This window comes from Thamnophis elegans, chromosome 2, assembly GCF_009769535.1.
Source record: "Thamnophis elegans isolate rThaEle1 chromosome 2, rThaEle1.pri, whole genome shotgun sequence".
Classification (NCBI taxonomy): domain Eukaryota; kingdom Metazoa; phylum Chordata; class Lepidosauria; order Squamata; family Colubridae; genus Thamnophis; species Thamnophis elegans.
In genome coordinates this window covers 66,316,444-66,340,588 of record NC_045542.1, presented here as the reverse complement: position 1 = coordinate 66,340,588, position 24,145 = coordinate 66,316,444, and the positions used below count along the sequence as shown (strand labels likewise).

Genomic DNA, 24,145 nt, shown 5'->3' with positions numbered 1-24,145 from the left:
GCCGAGGTGGCGCAGTGGTTAGGGTGCAGTACTGCAGGCCACTTCAGCTGACTGTTATCTGCAGTTCAGCGGTTCTAATCTCACCGGCTCAAGGTTGACTCAGCCTTCCATCCTTCCGAGGTGGGTGAAATGAGGACCCAGACTGTGGGGGCGATATGCTGATTCTGTAAACCGCTTAGAGAGGGCTGAAAGCCCTATGAAGCGGTATATAAGTCTAACTGCTATAGCTGGGGGACTGAGGAGTGCCTTCAACTCAGTATTTACTGTGGGGGACTGCAATTAGCTCATCAGAAGGTATTCAGGAGAGGGTGCAAAGTAGAGCCAAAACCATAAGCTGCCCATGGGCTTTCCTATTCCTGGCGTATGGCTTCTGATTTCAAATGGCTTCAACTATGATCTTAATAATATAATATACTGATGATGTCACCTAGTCCTGGCAATGATACATCTGAAAGTAAACAACAAACTCAAAGAAGATATTCTCCTTTATATAACTTTGCAATAATTAAACAGAACTGCCAGAACTGAAGAAGCTTCTTGGATGAGAAGCAAAACCTCATCAAGGAAAAATAAAGAAAGCCCAATTGCCTCTTGAAAAAGCGCCTTTGGGACAATTAAACAGAGAATATACATACTGATCTCAGACCAGACAGGGAGCCATATTTCTGTTTCTAAAACTAACAGGAAAGAGCTGCTGGAATGGTGGCAGAAGGAGAGCAGATGCCCAGAGTGTGACTCCACTGGCAAAGCCTTGCCCAGATATTGACTGCATTGGAAGGAAAGCCCCACAAAGGGGGTCAGGTTTGAGGGCAATGACCTGGGGCTAAGGTAGGAGTGAGGGCTCCGTGGAATGCCACATCTTTCAACAGGGCTCCTCCATTGAGCCAGTGACTGCACTACTCCCAACTACTCTGCACATAAGAGCCACAACCCCATGCCAGCGCCAACATTCATGGCAGCCTCAACCAGCACTGTCCCTAGAGCCTAAGTAGCCAAAGAGAAATGACAAAAAAGTTGCAGCTTTGCAGGAACTCTTTTTAATTGAATAAATGTAGGTAAAATGGCACACCATGATCCTTTTTTCCCCTCCCTTCCATTTTTGACTGACAAGATACTTCTCTATCAACGCACAAAAATACTTCAGGGTTGTGGGCCTCACAGTGCTCTGAGATTGCTGCTTCTTTGTGTTCTGCTCAAATACATCCAGGGAAGGTGAAGGAAAAAGAAAATCCATCTCCTCTGGGTGATGAGGTTTGAGCTATTACCATTAGCAACTGGCAGCCCTCCCCCTCCTCCGTGTCCTGCTCAGTTTCCACTAAACTTTTTGTAGCTAGCGTCATCTTAGCTTCTGCAGCTATCCTCCATTCTTTTTGTCTTTTGAGTAGGATGAATCTCATTTTTTATAATAGCATTGCATCTGTTGTCCCCCTACCATGACATCCCATTGAATATTGATCTACAGTATTAAAATCAATCCTTTTAAAGTCCAAGATGTATCTTGACTACCGTAAACTCGTTTTTTGGTTACCCTTAACATTAAGAATTCTCGCAATTATGTGATTATCTTTCTTGCTACTTTTACTTCCTCAACAAAGCTTTTTTATTACTTAGGATCAGGCCAAGGATAGCTGATCCTCTGCCCCCCCCCCCCAATGGAAAATATTGTGAGTAACACAAATTTCCTACTTTTGGTATATATTGATTCTCTCTCAAAAAACATTGGGGTGAAACAAACACATACGTAGAAACACATAGTTTCTAACAAACCTTTATTAGTGTCTTTTCAGCAGGTGATATGTAGCTCTTCCCAGCAAGGAACAGACAACGAAGCAAGAATTACATAGACTTCTGTAAAGTGTGTTTAATGTTAGGACTGAAGGTAAATTGGAGAATCTTGGAAATAGCAGCAAATTCCCAGTCTTCTTGCATTAGTTAAGATTTATGTGTCTTTGAACCATCAATTTCTTCTTCCTAGGCCTTTTGCAGTCTGGGCTTAGCTGTTGTTTATTACCAAATTCTTTCTTATCTTTTGATGCTTTATATCCAATGTTGCTTCCATGACTTTCCCACTTCCCATAATCTCTCATAGTAATCATGTTAGTAATTAAAAATAAAACCAGATCCCATGGTAAGAGTTATTCATTTAAATTCCTCTGATATATATTTATCACTTGTTCTTCATTTTACTGACAAATCTCGAATGCTTAAAAGGAAAGGGGGAAAATGCTTTTCCAATGTTGGTTTTTTAGTCAGAGAAATTGACCCTTTTGTTGTAGTCCATCCAGTTTCCATAACAGTATTGGTTGCAATGATTTAGCCTGAATTTTGTTCAGTGTGTTTCTCTTCACTTATTGCCTATGGAAGAGCAGGATTGGCATTCCTCTACTTCCTCCTCTTCCATTTCCTGTTCTCAATTTATGGAGGATGCTCCCTTTTTTGTTTGTAAAATAAGAAGCACTGATATCTTTTTTTTTTTAAGCTGAGGGACTTGGCCATAAGTTAACCACTGTCAGACCAGGTCTTTTATTTTATACTCGAAGCCCACTATAGTCAACGTATGACCTGGTGATTTATCTACTTACCAATTCCTAAACTTATTTTCTCTTGGGATAAATGTTTCGTTCTAGGTATATTATCATATGACTTGCTTCCAAAATAACTTTCTCTTCTTGTAAGGCGTAACGTTTAGCAAGGAGTAAAATAGAATGCTTATTCACTTACATACAAGAATATCTGTTTTATTTTGATGATAGGGGAGGATACTGGGAACCAGCCTTATCTTTTGTTCCCAATTTACCACTGGAGACTGCATCCAGCATGTCATTCTTGTGCATGGCTGACAAGAAATTAGCAAGCCGCCATGAATAGAGTTGATTACACTGGTCAGCCATGTGTAGCAAAAAAGCAAAATCATTCTGTCCATCTGGGATATCAAAGACACGACAGTCTTCATGTGCTTGCTTAAAAGAATATTTCTGCAGTGGTTGCCACAAAAGCCATAGGAATGAATAAACCCCCACAATTCCATACAGGAATACTAAAAAAATATAAGTAGCTATCAATTTCTGCAGAATGAAAGCCAGGCTATGGGTACAGATGAATGAAGAGTAGCCAATGACGTTTTGTACATCGGCCAGGCAAAGATGCTTGAAGGAAATGGATCCTACACAGTTGAAGGTATAACCTAGCACAGTTAGAACCTTTGCAGTTTTGAAGATGGTTTGTCCCAAATAGATTCTATAAATCATCCTGCCACCTTCAGTGTGTGCCCTGAATCTACGGATCTTCTCAAAAAGGGCCTGGCCAAGTTCCCGATCTTTTGAATCTAGGATGGGAGAAGGGGAAGGAGACTTGAATTGTCCTAGATACCCCATCTTAACATTATTTGTGCGCGTGCCTAGGAAGTTCTGGCAACCTATTTCAGAGAGAGCCTTGATGGTCCAAGGTGACTCAAAACATTTTATCAGAATGGACAAAAAGTGTTCAATCTTTGATGAAGTCTTAGGATATCGGAACCAGAAGTTGTTGCTTGCCATTAAGAACAGTGAATTGACAAGTGCAAAGTAAGGGAAATACTTCAAAAACCAGGGCAGAACTTTCTGATAACAGATATAGCTGATGTATAGATACTGTTGGTAGTCCAGCTTGATTGAGCGATGACTGTTTGCCACAGGAAGCTCTTCACTGATGATTTGATCCACATCTCGAAGCTTGGATACAACTGCTGAAGTCTCATTTAGCTTATTATTCAGAGGAAGGCAAGTCATTTTATCAACAGAGATTAATAGAGTCCCTGAGAGAAGAGAAATCATCAGCATTGCTAGTACCAAATAGTCCATCAGAACATCCCACCAAGGCTTTAAAGACTGGAACTGGGCAAGGCTGTCATTGAAGAAAGTGACTTCTAACAGGGTAAACATCACTAGAAAAAACAATTAATAGGAATATGAGTAATTTGTTTGGCTTTTGCACTAAGACGGGTGCCGGACCTGTGGGTCAGATGCGTCATGCGCAGGCCATGCCCACCCCAGCTCCATGAAGAGGGAAAACGTTGCAAAACATCACATGACAGCAACATGACACCACAAGTTTGACACCCGTGCACTAAAACAAGCGAAGATTTTAGAGCATTTGTTGTCCTAACTTCAGTTTATGTGCATGTCTGGGTCTGTCTATATGTCTGTCTCTGTCTGTCTGTCATCCATCCATCTATCTCTTTGGAAGTAAGTCTCACTGACTGGGTTTACACATTGTGCCCACTAAGGTATTTTGACTTTTGCTAATTATATTGTGCAGAAGTGCACAATGCTGAAAAAATGGTTGAAATGCAAATTAGGCTACAACAAAATTGAATTGAAATACATTGTCCCATCTACTGTAGAGAGAAGTGTAGGTAATCCTCCACTCACGACTACAATTGGGATCATAATTTTAGTCATAAGTTGTGATAATTGTAAATTGAGGCACCCACATGCTCAGACTTAATTTTATGGCAGCCATGAAGCGAATCAGGTGATCATAACTCTGAATCACAAATCACTGAACAAATCACATGGTCGTAAGGGCAAACCCATTCTCTTAAATGAATGGGGTTTTTTTTGCTGGAAACCAGCAAAAACATTTCAAATCAGTCACAGGACTGCAAGACACTGCCACCAGTCATAAATGTGAACTGGTTGCCAAGCACCCGAAATACTGTCATGTCACCGTGGGGAAGGTGAGCAGCATGAGATTTTGCAACAACCAGAAGTGCTTTATGGGCTCTAAAGCATCCTTTCCAAGGCTACTGTAACTCTGAATGGCTGTTAAATGGCTAATTGTAAATTGAGAACTATCTGCAGTATAATATTCAACCTATATTATCAGAGAAGCAAAAGATCAAATATATTTCAAATGATTATCTTTTACTGAATGTAAAATCTTAATAAATAAAAACGCTATTGGTGGTCTCCTGAGTGGATGACCCTGTGTGCTGTTTTTCCCAAGTAAGCCTTGGGGGGGGGGGAACCCTTGCAGTATTAATTCAAGTGAGGTTTCTTACAGTTTAACTCATTTTATTACAGTTACGTTTTACAAACTGCCTTAAGACCAATGGCAGCTGCTAGTCTATTAAAGTTTTTAGACAAAGTATGTCATTCACTAGCTGAGTTGGTCTTTTGTTTTAGAGTGTTATACAGCCTGATTGATGTGATTGTAAACTTTAATTTATAGTTCAGTGTGCCATGTGACAAAACAAATACCGCCCATCTGTTTGCCCACATTAACCACTACAGACCACAAGCCCCATGAATCTGCCTTCCCTCCCTTATTCTTTCGCTTCCTCTGTCCAGCATTAGCTTCTCACCTGCAGGAAGCCGGTCCTTTCTGCAGACAATCTTCTCTTCCTTTTTTCCTATCCAGGAGGATACCCGTTCCCAAATCTTCTGTCCTTTATCTTGTGATTGCCTATGATTTCTCAGGGCAACCCTCCACAGCACAAGAGGCTTTATTTCATCTCCATGGCAGCTGAATGCGGGAGGAAAGGACTGGAAGGGGAGGGGGGGGGTGTAAGAACAAAGCTAGTGTGACCTAGCCAGAAGGACTCATTTGCTTTCAGCATGATTGCCCTCTCTTGAAATGCAAACAGCAAAACACGAAGGAGAAAAAGAAATTTTAAAAACTGCAAAAATCACTAAACGTGTTAAATCACAGATTAAGAGAATTTATTTTTTTTAAAAAATGTGTATTCTTCCAGCAACGCCGAATAAGGCCAGCTGACACCTACACACAGTTTAATAGTGGTGTCCCACTATTAAAATTACAGAGGCCAAACTCTCACACCAGGAGATGGAAACAGTCTTTAATCCAAACTTTTAAATTTCACCATGCCAAAGAAAACTTGTTTTTAACAATGCAGATTAAAGTGGAACACAGCAGATAAGGACAATTGCCAAAGGGGGGGTGGGGGGGTGGACTAAAGTTGAATACAGGTAGTCCTCAACTTACAGCCACAATTGAGCCCAAACTTTATGTTGTTAAATGAGAAATTTGTTAACTGAGCTTTGTCCCATTTTACAATTTTTTTTGCTGCATTTGTTAAGCAAATTGCTGCGGTTGTTAAATTACTAGCACAGTTGTTAAGTGAATCTGGTTTCCCCACTGACTTCAGAAGGTTGCAGAAGGGAATCACGTGACTCCGGGACCCTGCAACCATCATAAATGTGAGTCAGCTGTCAAGCATCCAAATATCAATCATGTGACCATGGGGGGAGGGGTGCGAATCATAAGTGTGAAACATGGTCATGTCACTTTTTTCAGTGCTGTTGTAACTTCGAACATTAAACGAACATTTGTAAGTCGAAGACTCCCTGTATGGCAGTGAAAGGGATGATAGGTGTGCATGTCAGAGGTGGCACTCAGCAGGTTCTGACCAGTTTTGGAGAACCGGTAGTGGAAATTTTGGGTAGTTCGGTGAACTGGTAAATATTAGCTCTCATTGGCCCTGTCCCCATCTATTCTCTGCCTCCCGAGTCCCAGCTGATCAGGAGGAAATGGGGATTTTGCAGTAACCTTCCCCTGCCACACCCACCAAGCCATGCACATAGAACCAGTAGTAAAAAAAAATTAATCCCACCACTGGTGTGCATGTGTGTGTGGAGGACTCTATGGTGTCCCATTCCCTGGATGCTTTAAGCAGGTTCCTACTCAGAAATTTAAGGAAGCGTTGGTGGCTCTTCCATATTTTGATTCTCATGACAATCTTGGGTAGAAACATACCGGAATTGTGCTTAGGTTTGAAGAAAGCGTCCACAAAGTGTTCTTGGTTGCTGGTCTCTAGATTCTAGCCATTTGCTCTGGAAGTTTCAGGTTTCCCAACTAAATATTATCTAAGGGGCCTTAGAGTCTGCTTAAAGTCAGAGAGCTCACTGTTGCCATCTGCAGAGGCAATAATTAGCTTGATCTGGGAGATCTGGAGAGATTTTCAGTCATCCAAGTCATGGTTGGCCCAAAGGTGCTTTTTCAGGAGGCAACTGGACTTTGTTTTTTCTTTTGAAGACATTTCACTTCTCATCCACGAAGCTTCTTCAGCTCTGACAGGATAGTGGGGAACCATCTGGTAGACTACTAAAAATACCTAGAAATTGCCCAAGGAGCTTTAAATGGGAAGAGTGTCTCTTCTGTTTAATATATATTTTTATATATTGTGTAATCTGTCTGGAAAAACTAGATGGCTATCCATAAAAAATGTGGATTTTTATGTGCAATACCCACAACCATCTTGGTTTGCTTGCACATTTTCCAGAAGAGGGGGAGGGAATGGTCACACGTGGGTTGTTGTCAAAGCCTGATTGGTCCAAGACTGAGAGAAAACGCTTAAATACTGGTGCCTTCCATTCCTATCCCAGTTTCCTCTCAGTCTTTTCTGGTCCAAGAACTGTTGAGAATTACTGGTAGGATTACTTATTCAATTTGGTCTTATTTGGTTTAATTGGGCATTTAAAAGATTTCTAAATTACTAAATTCAGCAGCTGCGGCCCCAAGGGACAGTTTACTGCCCCGGGCGGTGGGGGAGGGCCCAGTGGGGCATGCTGCCTCCCCCCCGCAGGCCCAGAGTCTCAGCCCGTCCCCGGGTGCGGGGGTGCCAGATCTCCTTTCAGCTGCTGGAGAGGCTGCCTTCTCCTTTAAATAGCCAGGAGAGGCAAGAGAATCGGCTCGGACTGCTACGAGCATTCCTGGGGGAGGGGGAGCGTGCCTGAGAGCCGCGTGGCCTCCCCCGTCCTTGCCTGCCTCAGCACGGCCTTTCAATGGGCCATAGGAGCCGCAGATCGAAAATGAAAGTTCCGGCGGCCATGTTGGCTCGGTCGCCACGTGTGCGAGGACCGGGCCTCGACCCAGGTCCATTGGCTGGTGCGGTCTCTTCCTTGGCATGGCAGGCAGCAGAGAAAGCAGGCCCAGGTCCCGGTGGGGCCTACAGTGGCTTGGAATCCTCCATTCCTTCCGGCTGGACGCGTAAGTGGGGAAATGGAGGGGGGGCTTGGAGTTTCCCCAGGGCCAGGTGGCAGACCTGGCGGCAGGTGAGAAAGCCCTTGCAGGGGGAGGGGGAGGGTGTTCCCCCCCCCCCATGTCTTCCTCTGCCCTGAAGTCCTTCTCGTGGGAGAAGGTCAGGGGCGGCATTGTGCAGGAACAGTATTGTGGCTCGGAGGTTTCACATTGCAATTAACATAAGGTCTAAATAGTTTGAAATAGACCTATACTAGTCTCCCTTTATTATAAGGCTAGCTGATGAGAGCTAAATGGATTGTAATAGACTATACGAGTCTCCCTTATTTGTTTATCAGCTCAAATACAAACATATATATATATATATATACATACATATATGTACAAACGCACTTCACAACTGTGCTTAATTCAATGCCAGTAAGGGATGACTAGCAGATGAGAACTTAAGGGCTTGCAATATTAGTCTTCCTTTTGCTACTGGTGCCCGGGGATTCTACCCGGGCCTACTCTGGGTTGGCTCTGCCTTCCTCCTTCAGAGGTTAGCCATTTGGGAACTGTTGTTCTGTGGGGCCCAACAGAGGGCCGTGCACATTTCTGGGGACTTGCATCAGATCTACATGTATGAGCCTTTGACCTTATCCCAGGGTCTGGGGTTGGTCCCGCCTCAGGCCTTTTTCCCCCCAAATCACTCCTAAGGGTTGGTTTTCCTGCCCTGGGGTTCCCAGGCAGGTTTCCCCTTCCTTCCAGGTAGAGTGGGGTCCCTCTCTCCCTCCCCCACTCAGGGGGTCCAGGGGGTGGTGGTGAGTCGAGGGTCTTAACCCGTGCGCAGGTAGGCTCTCCCGGGGCCTGGTTTTGCCTATGGTGGTACGGAGGATTAGATGGTTCTCCGCCCCTTCTAGACATGGAGGTCTGGGCCGCGCCCATCGTTGGGCTATGTTCCTCCCTACTTGATCCGTTCTCTTCGGCCTTCAGGGAGTGCAGATGACTCCTCCGGATAACCAGGGCCTGGAGCGCCTCTCGCATCTGTCTGCGGTTCGGACGGGTGGCCGGAAGGCTTAGCGGGCCCTCTCGTTTCTGCACCGCTCTAGTGCACAGGCAGGGAGAGCGTTCTCCCCCCTTTCGGTCCTTCGGGGTTTCAGACAGGAGGCCCCTGGCCTGGTGGCTCTTCGGGGGGCTTATCTTCGTTCCTCGGCTCTGGCCGGTCATAGCGGGTCCCTGGGGTTCCCCCCCCGGGGCTTTTCCCTTGGTCTGGTCTCCGTTCTCCGGATTTCACTAAGGCCTGGCGGCCCGGGCGGCTGTCCGCGCCCCATCCTGGGGGCTCTGATTCCTTGGCGGGCTAGCCTATTCAGGTCTTCGGTTATTTAGCGCCTGTTCTAGGAGCTCGGAGCCCGTCCTGTTCCTCGGCTGGCTTCTCCGGCGTCCACCTCTTCCCTTTCCGCTTGCCTGGTGTCGGTCATAGGCTCCATGTCAGGGGAGGGGGTGAGTCTGTCCAGGAGCTCCACCTCGGCCTATGCCCGCTGGCGTAGGGCCTTAGGGATGTTGTTCGGTTTCAACCTCCCTCTATCAGATCGGGCGAGATGTTTCTTGAGCAGGGATAGTCCCGCCCGCCGGACCCTTGGACTCTCCTGGGGAGCCTCGTCCTGGTTAGGGGGCTCCCGGTTCGCTCTCGGCAGGTGGTCGCTTTCGGGGCTTTCCCTTCGTCACTGGAATGGCACTAGTGCTGTCCCGCTGGGCTCTGCGCTTCCCTTGGGCCCCGTAGCTGGGCATCGCGTGACCTCCCGTTGGCACGGGGACCGCTCAGGCCCTCATCTGTCAGGGGGGGGGTCTTCTCCAGCCCTCGACCGGAATGCTCGGGACTGGACGTCTGGGCGGTGGGGCCTCTGTTGCCCCCAGAGTCGAGAATCTCCCCGGGCTCTCCTGTCTCCGGGCGGCTCGGCAGCATCGGGCGGCCCTGACCAGGGGAGCGGGCCTACTCCCTCAGTCGTCGGTTCTTCTTTTTTGGCGGATCTGTCGACAGTTCGACACTCCCTTGCTCGCCGCGTGTTCTATTCCTCCCTGGGGTTTCTCCCATTTCCTATCCTGATCTGTGGAGGGCGCAAGCGCCCTCGAAAGGAGGTGGCCTGCGGTCTCGGTATGGGGCCTCCCGTCCCCCTGGTTCCAGGTCTCCCCGGAGGGGGGTGGCATGGGGACCCTGATCGTGGGGGTGGGCCATTAGGACCTAGGGGCCTTGGTTTGCGGACCTCGTCCAGCTGTCGGTGGCCCTCCGCGGAGACGCCGCGGGAAGGGTTGGCCTGGCAGCGGGGGGTGGTGGTCCTGCTTCGCCTGGTCCCTGGGGTCGCATCCGGCCCATGACTCTTGTCCGGCAGCTGTTGGAGGCTGGTCTAGCCAACGGGGTCACTCTCGACTAGGGATGCCTGGGGGCCTTACGAACCGCGGCTGCGGTTCCACCTGGGTATCGTCCGGCGGTGTTATCCGCCTGGCCTCCCCTGGCTTCGCCTGGCAGGGCACCTTTCTCTCAAACGTCAGGAGTTCCTGCAGGAGGGGCCTGACTTCGGAAACCCACAAGATTGTGCCGCCTGGTGGCGGAATTTTTTTCAGCCCTGGAGGGGGTGGGGATTCTCCCTCTCTCAGGTCCCCCTGATCGAGCTTCTCGGTAGGGGGCGGCTTCTGGGTTTCCCTCGGTCCACGGGTTCCCCGTGTGTTCTTCCCCCTTGTGATCAGGGGGGGCTTCTTCGAATCTTCGGTATGCTCGTCGGCTGGCTCCCTTGTGGCGGTTGTCTCCGCCCGGGTACGTGGAGTTGGGCACCCTGCTCTGAGGTCGTTCCCGTCGCCTCTAAGGGGCGGGGCGAGGCTTCGCCTTGCTCGTGCCTTCTTCCCGTAGGTGGCCACTTCCTTCGCTAAGCTCTGGCATTGGTTGGGCGCGCACCGCGCCCTGCGGCTCCATCGCCAGCGGACGGAGGGGTCCGTAGGTCGAGCCCTTGTGGACGGATCCTCCAGCCGGGGGTCGCTGGGTTCGAGCGTGTCTTCAGCCACCGTTGACGTTGGCTGTGCCGGGCCATTGCGGAAGCCCTCGGGGTTTCGGGTCGACGGGCCAGTCCCGTCAGAGTTCACGGCCCAGCCTATTAGGAGCGACACGAGCGTGGCCTCGGGGGCCGCGGGGGGGGGCCAGTTGAGGCCGTCTGTCGCGCGGCCTCTGGTTTCCCCGGCTTCTTCCTCCGGCGCTATGGTCTGGGAGCTTTGCAGATGCGAGTGTGTCCTTGGTGGCAGGACCCTCTGGGGGTGGCGGTTGAGGCTCCCCTTGGGCCCTGGTGATTCTCGTTCTCCCTCCCTGGGACGGTAGCTTGGGTATGTCCCACGTGTGACCATTCCCTCCCCCTCTTCTGGAAAAAGGACGTTGGTCTTACCTGAACGTCTATTTTCAGAAGGGGGAGGGAATGGTCACAACCCGCCCTGAGACCTTTCCGTCGGGGCCAAGGGGAGGGCCCGGGTGGTTCCCGGGGGTTTTGTTGTGTGTTGTTTTTTGTCTTTTCAGTTCTACCGTTCGCCTTCGAGGAAACTGGGATAGGAATGGAAGGCACCAGTATTTAAGCGTTTTCTCTCAGTCTTGGACCAATCAGGCTTTGACAACAACCCACGTGTGACCATTCCCTCCCCCTTCTGAAAATAGACGTTCAGGTAAGACCAACGTCCTTTCTCTACTCTTTTGAGTTGTGCAGCACAGAAGGCTGTCTATAAAGCATTTGCCTCCTAGCCAGTTTTAAAGTTATGTGTGATTAGAGCCCTGTGCTTTTGTTTAGAAATGTGCCCCACTAATTAGGAAAAACCATCACTCAAAAGATAAAGTGGAATAATAGAAATCATTAGAGGGAATAAAGATTTGGGGAACTATTTCATCACCTTGTCTCTTGGTGCATGTTTTATGGCTAGTTCTGGCATCTTTTGCAGACAACACCTTCCCAAGGAGGCCGTTTTATGACAAAGCCTATGACATGCTCTTAAAAAACCATGGGCATCCACAGCTCAAATATTTTACTCCCAGGCTTGTAGCTAAGTGGGGTGTATAGGGACTAGCTCCCAACTTTTTCTGCTGGCCTTAATTTCACTTTGTCCTAAAAAGATGAGATAAATGTACTTTACATTTTTAGGCTTTCTGAAGGCTTACCACATACCTACCATAATCTAAATTATTTAACACTAGGACTCAGTAACATTTTGGCTTCAAAGCCAAAAAAATGTTGGGGAGGAAAGCACAAAAAGTTACACACACAGGTAGTCTTTGTTTACAAACTCCCATTTAGCAATTATGCAATTTCTCCAAAATAGATGCGTCCACTCCTAACATTGTGTGGCTGTAGATGATACCTATAGCATAATTCCAGGAAAACAGGTTGGGTTTGAGTTAGGGTTGTCTTGCTAGTACTCCTGATGTCCACTAGATGACAGCAAAGAGGCTCTCCCCTCTCAATTTAGGTTCATTTGAAAATGAGTGGCTAGAATTTCCATCTAGGCTACCATCACAATCATAACTCCATCTCATTCTGCCACCAGCGCTCAAATGAACAGCATGCTTAAATGAATTTATTTCAGATATTTTGGACTCTGTTTTAATATTCTTAAGACGAGGGAGATTTTGTTCATGTAAATGTGCACATTTTCCTTGTTTTGTAATAGAGTAAAACTAGAGTAAAACAGCCTAAAAGTCTCTGTTCATTCTGCTAAGTGAGGCCTTCAATTTCTGTTCCAATGTGTTGATGTGCTGATTGACAGCTATCTTAAAAGATAACGATTTCTTACAATAAAGCTCAATTACTGATGACTTCAGGGACACATGTATGGACCTTTCTTGGCAACAATACAGAAATTGCATGCTATTCACTTTTTGGAATTTTTTTCAACTTTTCTAGCCCTAACAATCCATATTACCACATCTGTCTATTCTTTCAGACCTGCAACCATGTTAAGTGAAAGCCTCATTTATTGATTTGCTTAGCGTACATTTAAGGTTGCAGTTTTACTCTGCAATACAAGAACAAATCACTTCAAAAAAACAGCTCTATGCACCTGGCACATAGATGAGGTTGCTTGTCATTGGAAAGCTATGAAAAAAATTCCAGAAAGGTTGACTTCTCATACAAAGGCAGTCTGTTTCTTGACTGGGTTTTCAAGATATAATATGCTGCGTTCCTTTCCTAAAGATAGCTCACAACAAATTGGTAACATGCAGAATTAAAGCTTCATCTGTGCATATTTTCCAGTGAGGTCTAACTAATTAGTTATCTGCCTTACCTTAAAAAAAAACATGGTTAGGATATTGTGAACCTTCACATTTTATCTTAGATAAAGGAAGGAAATTAGGTTTTTTCCCCCCTGGCGTTCCTTAATTAACATCAACCACTAGGTGGCAACAAGATGTAAGAGACTGTTTCTAAATGGCTCTTGACTCTATTTTATTGACAAAAATATAACTCTTGACACTGGTTGTAATTGCAAACAGCATACATACATACATGCATACATACATACATACATACATACATACATACTGTATATACATACATGCATACTGTATATACATACATACTGTATATACATACATATTGTACATACATACATACATACTGTATATACATACATGCATACATGCATACATGCATACATACATACATACATACATACATACATACATATAATGTTGGTACTTAGGGCTGGTGTCAAATCTAAAAATACATTAGGCTTAGAGTCCCTCATGAATTAGACCTTTATACCAAATCGCTTCTATCACCAGCTATTCATTCTTTCAACTGGAGGTGAACCTGATACACCATGTATAGAATGCTAGTGGTTTACCATTAAATAAATTGCCATATCAATCAACTAACCAGTTAAATTACTGGTAAATGTTGACCATTCATACTAAATGAAGATAAATAATAATGATTGGGTCTTCACAGATCTTTTACAGTTACTTTTGAAATCTCTTTATACATGTTTCTCCATTTGCACTGTTGTCTTTAACTGTTTAAGCACTGTTTTAGCATATTATTACAAAATAATGAAAATCCCATTGGAGATGAGTGGCACTGATATCCACAATCTAGAAAAACGAGATTGTTTCTTATCTAAGAATCTTTTGAAGCCTTCCCAGTTATAACCTAATATTCCCACCAAAGCATTTGCTTGATGCTACCTCAATGGAATGCCATTTGCTCTGATTAGAAGCAAGGCACTTGTCAGAGGTACAAACAGGACAGGAACCTAAGGCAGAAATCTAACGCTTTCTTCAAATAAATCAACAGAAAAACCCTCAATTGTAGATTCCTGAAAACCCTGCATTTCAAGAAGTGATAGTTTATATCAACGTAAGTTTTCTGTCTGCATGGGACATATTACTACTTCATGTTCTCTTACTGATTTATTACTTACTAATTACTAAGAGAGCCTGTTTTTAATCTCATGACTGCAGCAGCTTGTTCAAGACTCTTTTTTGAAGGTCTTTGTCAAAAGTCTTTAAGAGTGCATGACAACAATTATGATTTCCATTCTATAGACAGAAGATAGTAGGATTGAAAGTTGAGTCATCCTTTAAGACTCCTCCAATGGGTATTCATCTAAGGGTATACAGTCACATTAATAAGATGTAAGATTTACACTGCATATCTCCTATATTTCTCATCCAATAGACTTAGGAAGAAATTAGGAGAATCACCTCAATATTTCCCAGCACTTGCTATGCATGGAAGTTACTTCCACTCTGCTAAGTACATGGACAACCTCCATGAGAGAAACTGCACTGCAGAGATGCGCCCATTTGCAGAATGCTGGATAGGATTTAGGCTAACTGACATAGAAAAATTAGAAGTTACATTACATGATGAATTCTTATTGATCAAAGCAAATGCTTTGTGGTTTGGCTCTTCAACATTTCAGAACACAATTCTTAATCTAACAAAGAACAGAATAAAGAGAGCTAAGTCATCTTGATAATTATGCAAGATTCCTAGTCCCTAACTAATTCTCACCTATTGCAATAAATAGGCACAGCATCACCCAAAATCACTTTTGATAAAATTAGGCAATGTCTCCCAAACATGGCAACAAATAGCTGCAGCTTAAGAGTAGACAAATGAATCCACTTGAAGAGTAGCTAGCAAAGTGTCAGAGCAGTTCAAAAATATGTACATAAATAGACACAAAAAATTAAATACAATGATTATTTGGTCTGATACAGTCCTTTTTCTTATAAATTATTTGTTCTACTTAACTGTTCTGAAAATTGGTGTTTTTCAGAAAAACAAAAATGAAACAAAAACGAAATGTCACTTTCTACTTCTTTTTGCTGGGTCTTCCCATTTCCACCCCTCTTTGTAGGGTTGATGCTGTCAGCTCCTTCCTGATTTCATCCTGAGATACAGATTTGCTAGACTAAGACTTATCACATCCATTCCATGGTGACATGGAAAAAAGGTTGGGACTTACTGGGAGAGCATCTGGGATGAATAGAGCCAGACTCTTACGTATTCTGGTTCTATGCCTACACAGTTGGCACTTGAGAAATTACACTGTCCTTGCTACTGTTTACATCCATCATTCGTCCTCCATTTTTACCCTTATTTCTAAAGGCAATGTCTCATAAAGATTGCTCTCCACCACGAGACCACTACGCTTGAGGAATTTGCACTGACCAATCTCCAAGGGTAGGGCTTCAAGCTGGTTCCCTTTCAGCTCTATCCTGGACAGCAAAGGAAGCCAGCTTATGCGCTCTGAGATGCGCCGGAGTTTGTTGTGTTCTGCTTTGAGAATTTTGAGTTTCTTGCAGAAGTAAATTTCATTAGGCAATGTCTCCAAGCAATTGTGCGAAATAGAGAAATATTGAAGGCTTTGTAAAACTCCCATTCCAGAAGGGATGATCTGAATTTTATTGTAGGAAAGATCCAAATAATGTAGCCTGGTGCACATGAAGAGTTGGGAAGGGAGAGTTTCGATGTGATTATGGCTGAGGTCAAGTTGCTCCAAGGTCTTGAGTTTGCGGATATGTTCAGGGATGGTGACAATCTGGTTGTGCCAAAGTTTGAGACATATCAACTTTCGGCAATGCTGGAAACTAATGACTTCCTCTATGGAAATCAACCTATTATTCTTCAAGTCCAACTCTTGCAAGTTTACAAGGCTAAAGATAGCATGGGGGATCCGTTCCAGGTTACAGTTTATCAGTTTTAGCTCCTGCACCGAGAAGAGCTTCTTGAGATAGTTAAGGGCTACCAACTTAGTCCCATCATTATGTATCCTGAGTTTTTGCAGGTGAGTGGCCAGATCAGCCACACTGGGTGGCAGTTTTGAGATGTTGCTGTGCAGTGTCAAAACCTTTAGGTTCTTTAGCTCACGTAAGCTTTCTAGAGTTCCTGTCCGGCGCATCTCATGGTTGAAAAATCCTGATATGTACAACTCTTCCAAAGCTCTCAAGTTATAGATCCACACAGGTATATCTTTTATGTCATCAAAATTGACCATCATCACCTTCAGCTGTTCACGGAAGAACTTAAGGGAGGTAAAGGACAGCTTAGCAGGACAGTTGATCAGCACTAGCTCTTGGAGATTGATCAGTTGAGTTACTGAGACCGGGAAAGTGACGTCTTGGAGCAATTCCAGTTTTAGAGCTTCCAATTCAATCATCTCAAAAGTAGTGTCAGGCAACCCAGGCAGCATGAAGAGATGGAGTTCTAGGCGCCCACTAGGGTTCGTCTGCAGTTTCTGCTGCAACTTATCATGTGTCCACTCATGATTGAGGTTGAGCTGTTTAAGTTTGAACTCACTGTCCTCAGAGAGGAATATAGCAAAGCGCTTGGAGTAAAGGGAGTCATACTGGTCTATGAGATGGAGCATGAAAGCAAAATCATTTTTAACATCAGGGATGTCCTTGATGCCAGTATCCTCACGGGCAACGCGAAATGAGTACTCTTTAAGTGGCCGGTGAAAGAGCCAATAAAGTGTATAGAGGCAGGTCAGACCATACACTCCAAGGAAACAGAGGTAGCACATAGCCAGCTTAAAAAAGAGACAGGCTTTGGTATGATTGCAACAGAAATGGTCATAACCTGTCATGTCCTCCATTTTAACACTACAGGGCACTACGAACTTAATATTGTGAACAAGGACTGCATTGTAGACAATAATAACTAGAAATTTGCAAACTTTGAGAATAGTTTGGCGGATGTACATTGTGTAAAGGATGTCTCCTTTTTCGACATGGAGTCGGAATTTTTTCACCTTTTCAAACAAAGCCTTGGCTTCCTCACCTTCCTTTTTGCCCAACATGCTACTGGAAGGGGACTCTGCAACTTTCTTTCCTGAAACAGAGCCTCCTGTAGGAGAAAGTTCAATCAGTTCACTGGGAACATTACTTTTCCTGATCCGATTCACCTTTCCTGAGCTTGTATTCTCCTCCTCAGAAACCTCTGAGATGGTTCGAGTAGTCCAAGGTGAGTCAAAACATTTGCTCATAATGGAGATAAAATGTTCAATCTTTGAACTGGTACCAGGAAATTTGAACCAGAAAGAGGTACACACCATGAACATCAGTGTATGGATAACAACAAGATAAGGAAAGTACTTAGCATACCAATGAAGGGCTGTCTCATAGCACATCTGATTGATGTAGCTGTATTGTTGGAGGTCTAAGTTGTTCCGTAATCCACTCATTTCCTGACGGACAGAAGACTTGATTGGTTCAGAGTTATTGATTGTCTTCTTGGTGAAATCTTCACAAGTTAAATCAGTAAAAGCTGTACCACTGGGAACATGATTTGGAAGGCAGATAATCTTGTCATGTATCACCTGCCACAACATATAAGTGAGGAAAAGAAACATGATATATCAGAAACCATATGATACAACAGTTTACATCACATAATAATGATCTGGTAGATTCCCAGAGGAGTTGATTAGAGTTGACCATTTCAAGGTCCAAGCGCTACAATTTCCTTTTAATATATTTTTTTAAAAATCCTACAAAGAGAAAAATAGCGCAACAGTGAATAAGCTAGTCTAGATCTTTAGTGATGGGCATTTCTCCAAATGTTATTTGCTCTGAAATACTGTCACAGTAATTATTCTATCCTTCTGGACATATAGCCGAAACAGGCCTAAAATGTATTATCAGATTTTCTTTTTTTCTTTTTTTTAATCTCCTGGGATGGGATGAATCCTGCAGTAATCTGGGACTGGAACTCCCTGTGCAGCAAATGAGCATCCATAGCTCTTTGGCCTGTATGTGTGACTTTATGCCAGCAGTGTTTTAATAACCAATTGTGATTTGATGAATTCTAGAAACATTTTAATAAGTCCCTTAATCCTTTAAGGCGGGCGTCTTTCCAATGGACTTTTTTAGTAGAATGCAAGTGTCAGCCTCTGCTTTGCTGCTGCTTCGGCTGCCATTGAAACGGGGAGGGGGGGCATGGTATTTGGGAGGGGAATCATGATGTGCTAGAGGAAGATTCTAGATGCTGACCTGACCATCTTACTGCGCATGTGGAGGAAGGGAGTTTCCCACCAAGGTTAACTGTCCAGCATTCCATCCTGGTGATGTCTTTTGAAGCTATCTCCCACCTGACAGTTGGGTGCATTATAATTGGACTATGGATTGGGGTGCCAAGGGGAGGGGATTGAATTATACATGATATTATTCGCTTTCGCACCTAATTAACGAGATTCATCTTGGCTTTGCTACTGTTCGTTTATAATTAGTAAAAGTACACTTGATTTCAAACAAACGGAGTTGAGTGGTGTCTTTCCTGATTACTAAATGAAGTCGCAGCTGACAGCAAGTTGAGTAGATATATATAATAGAGGGATACAAAAGTCCCTTCATTGTGTCTGTTGCATCACCCAGTATATGCTGTTTTTCTATATGCCTTTTTACTATACCAGCTCTCACCTTTTCTATAGTGCTGAATTAGTTCAGTCAGGGGTGAAATCCAGAGAACCGGTAGTGGAAATTTTGAGTAGTTCAGAGAAATGGCAAATGCCACCCCTGGCTGGCCCCAGAGTGGGGTGGGAATGGAGGTTTTGCAGTAGCCTTCCCCTGCCACGCCCACCAAGCCACACCACGCCCACCAAGCCACACCCACACAACTGGTAGTAAAAAAAATGAATTTTACCACCGAGTTCAGTGTATCCAACTTAACACCATCTCTGATTTTCATACAGGTGACACATCTGTCAGTAAGGTATTGACTGATTGTGTGCCATTAAGTTGGTGTTATCTCTTAAGCATATTGCTAGACCAGCTCCACAATGCACCCAAATGCCACTGTAACTGAGCCCATTCCTGTTACTGCCAGTGGTCCTTTTTCTCTTTTCTTTCGCCTTCCTCACCATTATTGTATAGACTTCTCAAAGAGAATTAAGTCTTTCCATAATGTGTCCAAAACCATAATTTCAGCCTGGCTTTTTTACATTTTGACTGAGAACTTTGCATTCATTTGTTCTTTAAATTACTTGTTTGTTTTGATCACGATCACGAGGGGAAGGGAGAGGAGTTAGATATGTTTGACTCATTTGTTATATGTAAATAATTCATGAGAGTGTGTATGCGTATGCATGTAGGCTTCTAATCCTGTTGCAATATAAGAAGTCACTAGGGAAGAAAAGATTGCCCAACATGTTTCTACATGATTTCTAATCTCCCTAGGCTGAAAATTGTTTTACCCTTTCTCAGGATCAAAACATAAACCCATCCCAGTATATGTAATCAACTTCCAAAGCCTTTTCTGTCATGAGTATTCTGTTCTGCAATTTCAATCAGCGACTCCATGATCTTGTTCTGGAATTGTATAGTCTACTTCCATACTCACTCACTTGCAGAGTGCAGCCGAAAACGCCTATCATCAGCATGACTATGGTGATGTACTCAGCTAACACATCCCACCAAGGCTTGAGAACTTTGAAAGCAGGCTGCTGGTCTGTGAAATGCTTGAATTCAGCCACTGGAATCATACTGCCTGCCATAAAAAAAAAGACAAGAAGGTAGAATATTTGTATTTGTATTTATTATTTGTATTTATTAATGCTTATAGGCCGCCCTTTTCCCTGAGGGGAAAAAATGAGGGGGGGGGTATACAGACAATAGACACAAACAATACATAGAAGTAAAATAGTAAGCAACATTCATTCATCATTCGGGTGGGGACAGTTATCTTTGTCCCCAGGCCTGACGGGCTAGCCAGGTCTTAAGGGCTGTGCGGAAGGTCTGGACGGTGGTGAGGGTACGAATCTCCACGGGGAGATCGTTCCAAAGGGTCGGAGCTACTACTGAAAAGGCTCTCCTCCGTGTAGTTGCCAGTCGGCACTGACTGGCAGATGGAACTCGGAGGAGGCCTAATCTATGTGATCTAATTGGTCGCAGGGAGGTAATTGGCAGGAGGCGGTCTCTCAAGTACGCAGACCCACTACCATGAAGGGCTTTATGAGTGACAAGTAGCACCTTGAAGCGCACCCGGAGATCAACAGGTAGCCAGCGCAGCTCGCGGAGGATAGGTGTTATGTGGGTGAACCGAGGTGCACCCACAATCACTCGCGCGGCTGCGTTCTGGACTAGCTGAAGTCACCGGATGCTCTTCAAGGGCAGCCCCATGTAGAGCACATTGCAGTATTCCAGCCTAGAGGTCTAAAGGGCCCGAGTGACTGTTGTGAGGGCCTCCTGGTTCAGGTAGGGTTGCAACTGGCGCACCAGGCGAACCTGGGCAAATGCCCCCCTGGTCACAGCCGTCAAATGGTGGTCAAAAGTCAGCTGTGGATCCAGGAGGACTCCCAAGTTGCGAACCCTCTCTGAGGGGTATAAAATTTGACTCCCCAGCCTGAGCGATTGAACACCGATCTAATTATTGGGAGGAAAGCACAACAGCCACTCGGTCTTCTCCGGGTTGAGTACAAGCTTGTTAGCCCTCATCCAGTCCATAACGGCCTCAAGACCTCGGTTCATCACGTCCACCGCTTCATTGAGTTGGCACGGGGCGGACAGATACAATTGAGTATCGTCCGCGTATTGATGGTATCTTATCCCGTGCCTCCGAATGATCTCACCCAGCGGTTTCATGTAGATGTTAAATAGTAGGGGGGATAAGACCGAACCCTGCGGCACCCCATATGTTAGGGGCATAGGGGTCGATCTCTGCCCCCCCACTAACACCGACTGCGACCTGTCCGAGAGGTAGGAGGACAACCACCGTAACACAGTGCCTCCCACCCCCACCTCCCGCAGTCGTCGCAGAAGGATACCATGGTCGATGGTATCGAAAGCCGCCGAGAGGTCGAGGAGAACCAGGATGGAGGCATGGCCTCCATCTCTGGCTCTCCAAAGATCATCGGTCAGTGCGACCAAAGCGGTTTCTGTGCTGTAACCGGATCTGAAGCCTGACTGGAAGGGGTCGAGATAGCTTGCTTCCTCCAAGGACCGTTGAAGCTGGAAGGCCACCACCTTCTCGACAACCTTCCCAACAAATGGGAGGTTGGAGACTGGATGGTAGTTGTTAAGGACAGCTGGATCCAAAGATGGCTTCTTCAGGAGGGGTCTCACCACCGCCGCTTTAAGTGCGGCGGGGAAGTGCCCCTCCCGAAGAGAGGCGGTAACAACCGCCTGGATCCAGCCTCGTGTCACCTCACTGCTGTTAGCAACCAGCCATGAGGGACACGGGTCCAGTACACAGGTGGAGGCACTCACAGCTCTCATGGCCTTGTCCACATCCCCAGAGGCAACATCCTGAAACTCAACCCAGAGGTGGTCTACCAATTCATCCTCTTGTGCCTCGGCTGGAACTGCAGGGATGGAGTCCAAATCCAACCGAAACCGCGCAATTTTGTCCGCTAAGAATTGGGCATAATCCTCAGCTCTACCCTGCAAGGGTTCCCCCGTATCCCTCCTATTTAGGAGGGAACGGGTTATCCTAAACAGGGCGGCTGGGCGGGACTCAGCGGACGCAACCAAGGTGGCAATGTGAGATCTTTTTGCTGCCCTAAGTGCCCTGATGTACTCCTTGGTGCTGGTTGTTAGGATTGCTCGGTTCGATTCGGATTTATTGGACCTCCATAGGTGCTCTAGGCGTCTCCTCCGGCGCTTCATCTCCCGGAGCTCCTCGGTGAACCAAGGAGGCCTCCGGGATCCGCCGCCTCGGAGGGGCCGTAGTGGCGCAATCCAGTCAAGGGTCTCCGATGCTGCCGAGTGCCAGGCAGCAACCAGAGTCTCCACCGGACTGTGGGCGAGAGTATCCCCACGTAGTAATTAAAAACACAAAAAATACAACAATGATAAGTAATAAAAAGTGGGAACATTCACTCAATCACATACATATACCATGCATATCCCATACAAAAGAAAGAAGAAAAGAAGAAAGAAAAGGGAGGAAAGAATAAGTTGCGCAGTTGTTAAAAGTCTCCGTTTCAGGAATGCTAAATTGAATCTGAAGTTTAATTCAAGGCTCGATGCAGGAGCTATAATCATCTCTTCTTGTACACCTGAGGCATGTCTGGAACATAAAAATTATCTGTGGATTTAAGGCTGTTACTCAAGCATACACAAAAAGGAAGGTGCTCTAAATCTTTTTCCTAACTACTGTTAATCTGGATATAAAAACAAGCCAATGAAAGGTCTCTCATTTGACACTTAGCCATTATTCGCACAAGCATTTATTCCTATTAAAAGTCCTAATAAAGTTTCAATGCACATGATCCTCACATCTCGGAATGAGCAGTGCAGCCTTCGCCAATCTGCTATCTTAGGCCATTCTGACTGAACTGAAGTTCAGCACTTTTGGAAGCCTTGTTTGGAGATCGTGGCAGAATACGATCCAAAGCTTCAAAAGAGCAGGAAAGCCCTAGCTTTCAACTACCATTAGAGCACAGTTCCTTACAGATATTTGCCAGTTTTAACATATTTTATATTTTAACATATTTCAATATATTTTATATAACATATTTTAATATATTTTAATGTTTTGAAATGCTTCATATTTTAACTTTTTTTTAATACGTTGAATGATCAAATAGAGGAAACCAAATATTACTTATTTCGATTCCTAATTCTGAAGTTAACACTAAATGAAAAAACTCCTTGAGTGATGCTACAGCTAATCACATCTAGATTTGGTTAATACCTTGGTGAGCAGGGGTGGGTTCTGGCAGTGACTACTGCTGGTTCACTTGTGGCTGTGCCACGCGTGTGTGCGCAGTACAATAAAAATTGTGCTGCAGATGGCGTGCCTACTGCGCCACCCGGAGAACCAATTCAGGGCATGGCAGGCTTGGGTCGCTGCTGGTTCCAGCCACTCAGGCTGCCAAACTACTACCGGTTCAGCCGAACCTGTTGGTGAGCTGCTTTGGGACCTTGTATACATAGCCTTGAGTTCCATAGTGGAAAAAAAGGCAGGATATACAGTAAATAAAATCCTTTTTAAAAATTCAGCATTTCCTGTCAACCCTGAAAATCTCAGAATGGTAATTAGATTTCCAAAAATTCTCAATGCCAGGCAATGATCAAATGTTTTGTAGGCTTTGAGGATATCTGTGTACATCCAGGATCACATCTCGGGGTGGAATTGTCAACCCAAGAACTACAAACCTTAGAAGATACTATTGTTGTTGTTTAGTTTAATATCCCACTCTTCCTTTTTCCCACAATCACCCAGGGAGTTTTCTACAATTAAGGAAGGATTTGAACTTGTCTCTCTCCAGTCCTAGTCCAACATATTGAAAGAAGAGAATATTATTTATATATATATATATATATATATATATATATATATATATATATATATATATATATATATATATATATATATATATATTAGATTTTTTACAACCCCTGGTAAGCCCCAATTATGGGAGGAAGCTAACTGCTTCCATCATCTGTCCTTCGCCTCGTCACAAGAGTCCATCATGACAGAAACCCAATATTTTTACTGTTGCCTTTGTTATATTTGTGTTTTTTTTTATTTGTGCTGATAAATAGTCTCCCTTTGTTTATTTATCAGCACAAATTTAAAAAAAACACATATATATATATGTATATATATATACAATGATCGCTATAGCTACTTTTGACACTGCCTCAGCTGATCCAAGGTTTACTACAGCTAAATGTGTATATTCCATCCTTCTTTACTTGGTAACAAAA

At 44.7% G+C, this 24,145-nt stretch overlaps 2 protein-coding genes across 2 annotated transcripts; both read right to left on the bottom strand.

Moving 5' to 3' along the window:
• Positions 1-2,738: 2,738 nt before the first annotated feature.
• Positions 2,739-3,638, bottom strand: LOC116523941 (volume-regulated anion channel subunit LRRC8D-like). Its single transcript, XM_032239033.1, has one exon. It carries the CDS (start codon positions 3,534-3,536, stop codon positions 2,739-2,741), a length of 798 nt encoding a protein of 265 aa, XP_032094924.1. The 5' UTR covers positions 3,537-3,638.
• Positions 3,639-15,567: 11,929 nt separating this feature from the next.
• On the bottom strand, positions 15,568-19,974 carry LOC116504369 (volume-regulated anion channel subunit LRRC8E-like). The gene is made up of 2 exons (XM_032211350.1): positions 19,837-19,974; positions 15,568-17,814 (listed from the first exon to the last, which is right to left on the bottom strand). The coding sequence occupies exons 1-2, from the start codon at positions 19,972-19,974 to the stop codon at positions 15,568-15,570; spliced, it is 2,385 nt and encodes a 794-aa protein (XP_032067241.1).
• Positions 19,975-24,145: the final 4,171 nt, after the last annotated feature.

What these genes read in the sequence shown, in the direction of transcription:
- LOC116504369 (XM_032211350.1), bottom strand. Translation starts at nt 19,974, where the DNA reads ATGATTCCAGTGGCTGAATTCAAGCATTTCACAGACCAGCAGCCTGCT. An exon ending in TTTTCGGCTGCACTCTGCAA is followed by an intron (nt 17,815 to 19,836) that starts GTGAGTGAGTAT and finishes ATGTTGTGGCAG; the next exon opens with GTGATACATGACAAGATTAT.
- LOC116523941 (XM_032239033.1), bottom strand. Translation starts at nt 3,536, where the DNA reads ATGGCAAGCAACAACTTCTGGTTCCGATATCCTAAGACTTCATCAAAG.